At 44.4% G+C, this 10,418-nt stretch overlaps 1 protein-coding gene across 2 annotated transcripts in view; it reads right to left on the bottom strand.

Annotated features, from left to right (window-relative positions):
- Positions 1–10,418, bottom strand: part of LOC122561890 — a 255,316-nt gene that overhangs the window by 71,273 nt on the left and 173,625 nt on the right. For both annotated transcript variants that reach the window (XM_043714223.1, XM_043714224.1), the window contains exon 11: positions 6,027–6,114. In XM_043714223.1, coding sequence (XP_043570158.1) covers positions 6,027–6,114 — 88 coding nt within the window. The remainder of the gene's footprint in view (positions 1–6,026; positions 6,115–10,418) is intronic.

The raw sequence follows: 10,418 nt of genomic DNA, 5'->3' as shown, positions 1-10,418 counted from the left end.
GGTAGGTATAGGACAGGTGTTAGTGGTAGATTCTTTACTCGGATAGTCGTGAGTTCATGGAATGCCCTGCCAGTAGCAGTGGTGGATTCTCCCTCTTTATGGGCATTTAAACGGGCATTGGATAGGCATATGGAGGATAGTGGGCTAGTGTAGGTTAGGTGGGCTTGGATCGGCGCAACATCGAGAGCCAAAGGACCTGTACTGCGCTGTATTTTTTCTATATTTTTTTTTTCTATGTTTCTATGTAAAGCTTATTGTATTGTGGTCACTACCTCCTAATGGCTCCTTTACTTTGAGGTCCCTGATCAAATCCGGTTCGTTGCACAACATCAGATCCAGAATTGCTTTCTTCCTGGTAGGCTCCAGTACAAGGTGTTCTAAGAATCCATCTCGGAGGCACTCCACAAACTCCCTTTCTTGGGGTTCAGTACCATCCTGATTCTCCCAGCCTACCTGCATGTCGAAATCCTCCATAACAACTGTAGTAATACCTTTGCGATAGGCCAATTTCAGCTCCTTATTCAACTTACACACTACATCCAGACTACTGTTTGGGGGCCTGTAGATAACTCCCATTAGGGTCTTTCTACCCTTAGAATTTCTCAGCTCTATCCATACTAACTCTACATCCCCTGATTCTAGGTCCTCCCGTGCAAGGGACTGAATATCATTCCTTATCAACAGGGCCACCCCATCCCCTCTGCCAGTCAGTCTGTCCTTACGATAGCACGTATAGCCTTGAATATTCATTTCTCAGGCCCTGTCCACTTGAAGCCAGGTCTCCGTTATCCCCACAACTTCGTAACTGCCAATTTCCAAATGAGCTTCAAGCTCATCCACCTTATTTCTAATGCTTCGTGCATTCATATATATTTTTAATTTGTTACTCCCCTCACCCTTCTATCAATCCCTATTTCACCTCACCTTACGGCATGATCCTTTTTTGAGCTTTCTGCTCCATTGATTCCGTTGTCTTTCTTGACTTCTCTTGTTCTAACTTTCCCTTTAACTTCCTCGTTAAACTTCCAGTTTGTCCCCCCACAGCTATTTAGTTTCATACTGGAGACCACTGGAGGATGTCAAGATTGATCATCTACTTGACACTTCTGGTTGAAGGTTGCTGCAAATGCCTTCTCTTTTACACTTAAGTGCTGGGCTCTTAAATCATTGAGGATGGAGATAATTGTGCAGACTCCTCCTCCAGTTTGTTGTTTAATTGTCTACCACCATTCACATCTGGACGTGACAGGACTGCAAAGCTTAGATACCATCCCTTGGTTGTGGGATTGCTTAGTTTTGTCTGTCACATGGTGCTTACGCTGTCTGGCAAGCAAGTAGTCCTGTTTGGTAGCTTCACCACATTGACACCTCATCTCCGGGTATGCCTGGTGCTGCTATTGGCATACCATCCTGTATTCTCCATTGAACCAGGATTGATCCTCTGGCTTGATGTTAATGAATAAGTTGGGGTAATACCAGACCATGAGGTTGCATACTGTGCTGAAATGCAATTCTGCTGATGGCCCACAGAGTCTCATGGATGACCAATCTTGCAGTGTTAGATCTGTTCAAAGTCTGTCCCATTTAGCATGGTGATAATGCTACACAATATAATGGAGATTATTCTCAAAGTGAAGGCAAGCCTTTATCTCCATAGGGACTATGCAGTGGTCACTCTTACCAACACTGTATTGCGCAGATGCATCTGCAGCCAGCAGATTGGTAAGGATGAGGTCAAGTGTATGGTACTGGAAAAGCACAGCAGGTCTGGCAGCATCCGAGAAGCAGGAAAATCAACATTTCAGGCATAAGACCACCTGATGAAGGGCTTATGCCCGAAACGTCAATTCTCCTGCTCCTCAGATGCTGCCTGACATGCTGTTCTTTTCCAGTACCACACCCTCATCTCTGATCTCCAGTATCTGCAGTCCTTACTTTCTCCTAGTTGATTTCAACCCTAATGCAAAGCCTCTTTCAAGGATGCCTACCTTGAAGAAGTTCTCTTCATCTCTCTACATGGATCTCAATGAGTCTATCTCTCACTGCACCATCCAGATAATCTCCTCTGTCCTGAAGCTCTTCAGCTATGTCCAGAAGCAGACTCGCTACCACAGCTACATCTCCTTCCTCAATGCCTGCCTAACATTTCAGCAGGGACCAGTTAGGGCCAAAGGGCCTGTCTCCATGCTGTCAGATTCAAAAAACAAACCTAATTAATCAGTTGAGTGAGGATAGTATGTGGTAATCAGTCGGAGGTTTCTTGACCATGTTTAACCTGAAGCCATAAGACTTTATGGGGTGTGATGTCAATGTTGAAGACTCCCAGGACCACTCCACTTTGGATTCTGGGACATTATCTATTAGAGGATTCCTGATGAAGAGCTTATGTACGAAACGTCGATTCTCCTGCTCCTCGGATGCTGCCTGACCTGTGCTTTTACAGCAACATATGCTCGACTCTGATCTCCAGCATTTGCAGTCCTCACTTCCCACACACTGTCTGTCACGTGTGTTTCCATAAGTATGACTAAGTAAGGTTGTTGCTAGGTCAATCTGTGTGACAGCTCTCCCAGTTTTGGTACTAGCCCACAGATGTTAGTAAAGAGGACTTTGGGGATTGGTAGGGCTGTTTCTGCCATTTTCTTTAGTGATGCCTAGGTCAATGCTGGGTGGTCCAACTGGTTTCGTTTCTTTCTTGATACATTGTGACTGGTATAACTGAATGGCTTGCTAGGCCATTTCAGAGGGCAGTTGAGGATTATCTTCCCTGAAGAACACTAATGAGCCAGATAGGTTTATCCGAGTATCGACAATGGATTCATGGTCACCAGTAGATTCTTGATTCCAAATTGTCTTTTATTGAATTCACATTCTACCATCTGTCTTGGCAGGATTTGAACCTGGGTGTCCAGAACATTAACTGTATTTCTGGATTAATAGTTGAGCAATAATAGGCGATCCCCTTCTACCATAGTGGAGGGGGAGTGAAGACTGGGAAGGGAGCAAGACAGAGAACACTGACAGGGGGTGAGTCAGGATGCAGGAGAGGTAGGGGAGTGAGGATACACGTGGAAGGGGAGTAAGGACATAGGAGGGTGAGTGGGCACACATAGGGGAGATCAGAACACAAGATGGGAGGGAGAGTGAAGGCATGGCAGGAGTGAGAACGTGAGGGGTGTAAGAGGATACAGGAGGAGTGAGGATGAAAGTGGGGAGTGAGAATTAGGTGGGATTGAAGATACAGGAATGGGAGTGTCCATATAGGGGAGGATGTGGGAGGGAAGTGAGGATACAGGAGTGGGTGTGAGGACATGGGGGAGGATGTGGGAGGTGAGTGAGGATACAGGAGGAGGGACTGATGATTTGAGAAGAGTTGAGTGAGAACACCATCGGGACATAGGAGAGGAGCAGACCAAGCATGTGTGAGGGGAGAGGGAGTTAGGATGTAAGAGTAGGGAGGATGCAGGGATGTAGTGAGGACATGGTAGGGGAGTGAGGGTACAAGAGAAGTGGGGACGATGCAGAAACCTCAGAAGGCTCCCCCCCATTCTCCTCCCATTTCTTCTCTGCTCTACTCTTCCCTTCCTCCCATTCATGACCACATCCTCACCCTTCTACACCTACTTACAGAGTCATAGAGATGTACAGCATGGAAACAGATACTTCCGTCCAACCCATCCAAGCCCACCAGATATCTCAACCCAATCTAGTCCCACCTGCCAACATCCAAATCATTTATGTAAATGACAAAAAGTAGAGGACCCAGCACCGATCCTTGTGGCACTCCACTGGTCACAGGCCTCCAGTCTGAAAATCAACTCTCCACCACCACCCTGTCTTCTACCTTTGAGCCAGTTCTGTATCCAAATGGCTAGTTCTCCCTTTATTCCGTGAGATCTAACCTTGCTAACCAGTCTCCCATTTGCCTCCTTCATTCTCACTCCTTCCATATCCTCACTCTCCCTCCTGTGTCCTCACTCCACACCCACATACCCCACACCACCCCCACCCCACACTACCATCCCCATACTCTCCACCCTGCCACAGCATTCTCCCCAGACCCTCCAGCCCAACCCCACAGTGTAAGTTTGCAGTGAATAAAGTGGGGGAAAAATAGAACATAGGACATAGAACAAACACTGCAGAACAGACCCTTCGGCCCTCGATGTTGCGCCGACCTGTGAACTATTCTAAGCACATTCCCCTACACTATCCCATCATCATTCATGCGCTTATCCAAGGATTGTTTAATCTCCCTAATGTGGCTGAGTTAACTATATTGGCAAGTAGGGCATTCCACGCCTTTACCACTCTGTGAGTGAAGAACCTGCCTCTGACATCTGTCTTAAATCTATCACACCTCAATTTGTATTATGCCCACTCGTACAAGCTGACATCATCATCCTAGGAAAAAGACTTTCACTGTTGCATGTTTTTACCCCCTGCAGCGTGGGAATCAGACAAAATTGTGATATAAGATGAAGTGGGATGTGAGAAGGTGGATTAGATAGAAACATTTAGTCAACTTTGGATCTTTTCAGCTCTACTTTAGGCCTACATTATGACTACACCAATCATGGTGAAATGCATTTTATCCTACAACAAAAATGAAACTGACTGATGTGTGATACAATGTATTGAGTGGCTTGGTTGAAGAGCTGGTACTGTGTGTGCGTGTGGTATGAGATGTTGCTATGAGGTTCTAAGCTTGTAAAAGTGAGATGAAGCTATTAATGTGATTGATGGAGATTGCTGGTAGATGAGTCATGGGTTGTAGTGCATTAACTAGTGTGAGAACTTAGGTGCAACTGATGGATATCACATTTAAGGTATATTCTCTTAAGTAACTGAATTTTCCATTGCCTTTAACTGTTTTAGCTGACCACTTGTAGAATGAGGATCGAACTTCTGCACAAAGGCCCTCAGTGTTATGTTGCAGAAACTTGGATCCAATCTCTCTTATATTGTTCCATTCTTTTATCTTTCCCAGTTAAAAGTCCCTTCTGCAAATGAAGTCTAACACATGCACCAATGAAAATATACCTTCCCTTTAAAAGAGTCAGGCTTATTTCCTATGCTCTCTTGGGACATAAATGTTATTGACAAGGCCCACCCTATTTGTCTTTGAGAATATGTTTTAAGTAGAGCAGACTGGCATGAATTCATGCTAGCCTCTGACAACTTTGTCTTCCCTACTTAGATGTGCAAACACTCGACACCACACTTATCGCTGGTGGCATGCAGCAAATGAACACATATCATGAAATTTAGGTACTGCACTGGAACAATAGGCATGGAATAAACTTGCTTTGCCAATAGAGTGTTTGTTTTTGAACTGTATCCAAATTCTTCCCCTAAAATTAAGAAATTTAGAACAGATGCAGGAAAAATCCTCTTTACACAAAGCTGTGAAGCTGTAGAATTTACTTCAGTGGTTAATGGTAAACAGTTGAATGAGGCTGTTTAGGACATGTATCTATAATTAGGACTATTTGTTTAAATGGAAGGAAACACTGAAATGGACTGGTTGGGTCAATTTCCATGCTTTCACATCTGTGCATCTCGATGATAATGGAAATGTGGTCAATATATCACAAGGCAACTATACCTCAGGATTATTTCTTTAAATAAAATAGTGCAGTAAGCTAATATACAAAGAAAGAAGAAGGTTAAAAAAAAGTTGGAATGTAGTATGCTGCCTATCTTGTACTTTATGAAGTCAATGTCCTCCTTGAACTTGATGTACTATCTATGAGAAGGACTGACACAATTAAGACAGTCTAAGGTAATCACCATCCATATATTATAGCAGAAACTCAATGCTAAGCTGTTAATCATGCTAATCAGAGCACTTTTGAGGTGGACCTGCAATGAACAACTTTATGATCTCCCTGACTGGAAGCTTATATCCAAATTTCTCCAAAGAGTAGCCCCTGCCCTGATGAAAGAACTCCTTGAACTGTATTAATTTTCAGAAGCAGTTTCCTTTGTTCTGACGCAATATATATCTGATACTGTATTATTACCTGGCTTGATGCCTCTCTTTTGAATGAGTTCGATTAGCTAATTGTTCTTTGAAGAGTCTATGCAGAGTCCATGCTTGTGGAAATCCTACTGCAAACAAAATAAAGCTCATTGTGAAAGACATCCCTGGAAAATTCAGGGGAGGTGAAAGGTCTCATTTGTATCTCTGCAGCCCAAACTTGCCAGATGTTGCTGCTTTATGTTACTATGCAGTTTCTTTGTCTAACTATGGATAACAGATGCACAATTCTTTGAACTATTCATAGCTGCTGAACCAAGCCTTATTACCAGTGAATTGAAGTATGTTTGAAAAAATATCCTACTTCAAAGATTTTTCAGAGGATTAAATGGCACAAGTCATATTTATAACATGTCTTTATTTAAATAAAACATCACAATGGGCGACCATCAAGAGTATGCAACCATTGGGAGTTGAACTAAGTGTGGGAGTTTGAATATATATCTTAATTTTTTGCATTCTTAAAATGTAAGACTGTGGGTAAAGAGAGGGTAAATATTTAAAGGTTGTTATGTTTTTTTTCAGGCTGAAGGAACGTTTAAACAAGCTCTCCTAGTGTTGTACCTACATAACCTAATTAAAACAATTCAGGAAACTGGTTAAATTTGGTTCTTGTAGGCTTTATAATATAAAAGCAAGGCCTATAGTGCTCCCAGCACAATGTGCAGCCAACAAGAGCGCACAATCACTGTGAGTTAAGTGTGGGAATTTAAGCAAGTGGGGGGAGGGAAGCACTGCTTTCTCTTGTTCTGGCCATTTTTGCAAGGGACAGCTTTGTGGTCGAGGTGCTGCCAGTTAGATCTAAGAGTGGAGCAGGTCAGGCAGCATCAAAGGAGAAGGAGAATCGACGTTTCGGGCATAAGCCCTTCTTTAGAAATGAGGAGGCTGTGCCAAGCAGGCTAAGATAAAAGGTAGGGAGGAGGGACTTGGGGGAGGGGCGTTGGGAATGCGATAGGTGGAAGGAGGTTAAGGTGAGGGTGATAGGCCAGAGAGGGGGTGGGGGTGGAGAGGTCAGGAAGAAGATTGCAGGTCAAGAAGGCGGTGCTGAGTCTGAAGGTTGGGACTGAGAAAAGGTGGGGGGAGCCAGTGAAGTGGTATGCTTCTCCGGTCAGCTGTGGGAGATCAGGGAGCAGTTGACTGTCCGTGGTGACCCTGTCTGCAGGAAGTATGCAGAACACTTGTGTCTTGATGGTAGTGATGTCAGCCAGGTGGATCTTGTACAATATGAGTTCATCTTGTTCCAATCAGAGACTCCTGGCTGACAGATATAAACAGGAGTATCACAGGCGCTGTTCTCTCTCAGCTGGCTCTGAGGAAGCTGGATCAGTGTCAAGGGCTTTCCACAAGTAAATAATGGGTGACTTGGTGATGGGATACTGCCCTCTGCAGAGGTATTCCAGTGATGATGAAAGAAAAGCGTACCCCTGAAGAAATTCTGTCACAACAGTCATCTTTGAGTTGGAGTAAGCATTTCTGGCAACATGCAGTTATTTGGGAAGCTTGACCCGTTCAATGTTGCCATCAAAGACTCGGCCCAGTATGTGGAAATAATGCATTATTTTGTCCTTGCAAATGACATTAGGGCAGATGAAAAGCAATGAGTAATTCTCCTGACAGCTAGTGGACCCGCAGCTTTGTCGGTATTAGGAGCCTAATGTTTCCTGAGGCACTGGATACTAAAACCTTTCAAGAATTTACGGGATATTACAACTTGGCTGGTTCAGTGATTGCAGAACCAGTCTTAGCAAAATTCACTCTGGACTCCAATCCTTAAGGTTGTGCAAGACCTCGGTTAGACTGATTAAGGGTACAACTTTGCTTCCTATGAGAAACAGCTGGTTCAGTTACTACCCACTGTAGTGAAAGGGTTGGTCCAAGCTAAATGGGGCAAAATTGGTTGAGAGAGATTCACCAAGATTGGCTCAACAATTTTTGATTAGAAAATGGCTGCCTGGGGATCCAAGATAGCGGAGATCTAACAAGTCTGCCTTGTTGAGCTCTGCACCACAACTCAGGCAAAGTGGTGCCTCCACCATCCCTGCCACCCACCACCCCCCCACCCCCTCCACCCAACACCATTCCACACAACCCCACCTAAGCTTTAGGAGAAAATCGATAATTAAATATTGGTAGAATTGCTACATATCTTTTTTTTCTAGCAAGGGAAGATGACTAGAGGCATAGGACCGAACACATCGCAACATGCAGGACATTCCCCTGCAGCTTCGGACACGCCCACAGCCGCAGCTTCAGCCTCCTCTGAAACCCCAATAGATTTACGTACTCAACAAGGTTTGGCTGCAGAGGTCGTGAAGCTCCGGTAGAAGATCGAAGTGTCGATTGAAGAAAATTGCACCAGGCTGGAACCAATCTCGGCCATGCTACAGAAGCATGAGCAGGAGCTTGAAGGAATTGGGAAGCAGGTGGAGGAAGTTGAGTGGCAGAACGCGGCATCGGAGACCACGGTCGAGTCCTCAGCGGGGCAGATCCAGGCCCTCGAGAAGCAGGTAGAATAGGTCGATGACCTCAAAAACAGAGGTCAAAGAAAGGACATCTGGGTTGTCAGGCTGCCAGAGGGAGAAGAAGATAAGCAGCCAGCCAGTTTCTTTGAAGACTGGCTGCCACGATTTCTTGGCTGCGAGGCCGAGGTAGGCCAGGTGTAAATTGATAGAGCTCACCGCTTTGCATGCACAGGCCGAGTTCACACCAGTGCCCCCGCCTGGTCCTAGTGCGATTCTAGTGTTATCGGGATAAACAGGAGGTAATGGAAGCCTCCAAATCGCAGGGGAAGGATCCACTGACCCTGATTTACAAAAGATCCAAGATTATGTTTAACCAGGACTTATCTGTGGCTGTGATCTGCAAGAGGAAGTCCTTTGATGAAGTGAAGAAGAGATTGAGGGATCTTGGTATTCAATACTCCATAAGGCACCTGGCAGTGCTCCATTTCAATCATGAAGGGTTTGAGCACTTATTTGATTCATCAGAAAAAGCGAAAAACTTTCTGGACTTTCTATATTAAAATATACTGGATGTCCAAAGGATATGGACAATAATGTTTTTTTTCTTTCCTTTTTTTCCTTGTGTACTTCTCTTTTTTATTACAGAAAGTGTTGTTGGATTTTTTTCCAGTTAGTTGAGGTCAATGTATGGTTGGGGATGGGTGGAATGCCCACTTTTAATTTCTTTGTTCATAATATCTGTTTGTATTCATCCTTTGCCTGAGTTTGGGACGTGGCTCAAGGCAGAAGGAGCTATGGAGGTGTGTATGGGTCGTGTAAGCACCCCCTGTGGGCAGGGGATAGAGTCTCCCATCAAGTGTTTTTGTATTTGGTTTAGTTTGTATGTATTTAGTAGATGTAGGTTTTGAAAGTTTTGGTAACGTAGTTTCAGTGTGTGTATTTTCTCAGCGTGATGAGTATTTATTTACACTCGGCACATTGTAAGTAGGGTTCTTCCCCTCAGGGGTTCAAGGGTTGTATTAGAGGGATATGGCTAATTGTCTTCTAAAATGGTGCACCTTGAATATTAAGGCAGTCTTGACTCTATGAATAAATGTACATGTCCAGCATTGGCCCTGACACTCTCAGGTCAAGGTAAAAAAAGTACTCTCGAGTCTCAAGAAGGAGAGGGTTGATATTGCTCCATTGCAGGAAACCCACCTTGATGATAAGGAACATCTAAAGCTACAGCAGGGTGGGTTTGATTGGGTGTTCTTTTCATCCTCTAACACTAAGAGCAGGGGGAGTGGCTTTACTTGTTTGGAAGAATCTCGTATTTAAGTTATTAGGTCACATTAAAGACGAGAATATAGAGTATAGAAAAATACAGGGCAGTATTTGGCTCTCGATGTTGCGCCGATCCTAGCCCACTATCCTCCATATGCCTATCCAATACCCGTTTAAATGCCCATAAAGAGGGAGAGTTCACCACTGCTACTGGCAGGGCATTCCATGAACTCCCGACGCTGAGTAAAGAATCTACCCCTAACATCTGTCCTATACCTACCACCCCTTAATTTAAAGCTATGCCCCCTCGTAATAGCTGACTCCATACGTGGAAAAAGGTTCTCATGGTCAACTCTATCTAAACCCTTAATCATCTAGTACACCTCTATCAAGTCACCCCTAAACCTTCTTTTCTCCAATGAAAACAACCCCAAGTGCCTCAGCCTTTCCTCATACAATCTTCCTACCATACCAGGCAACATCCCGGTAAACCTCCTCTGCACCCGTTCCAGTGCCTCCACATCCTTCCTATAGTATGGAGTCCAAAACTGCACACAGTACTCCAGATGCGGCCGCACCAGAGTCTTATACAACTGCAACACGACCTCAGTACTCCGGAACTCAATTCCTCGACCAATAAAAGCCAG

Source organism: Chiloscyllium plagiosum, chromosome 23, assembly GCF_004010195.1.
Source record: "Chiloscyllium plagiosum isolate BGI_BamShark_2017 chromosome 23, ASM401019v2, whole genome shotgun sequence".
Classification (NCBI taxonomy): domain Eukaryota; kingdom Metazoa; phylum Chordata; class Chondrichthyes; order Orectolobiformes; family Hemiscylliidae; genus Chiloscyllium; species Chiloscyllium plagiosum.
This window is presented reverse-complemented; position numbering and strand designations above follow the sequence as displayed.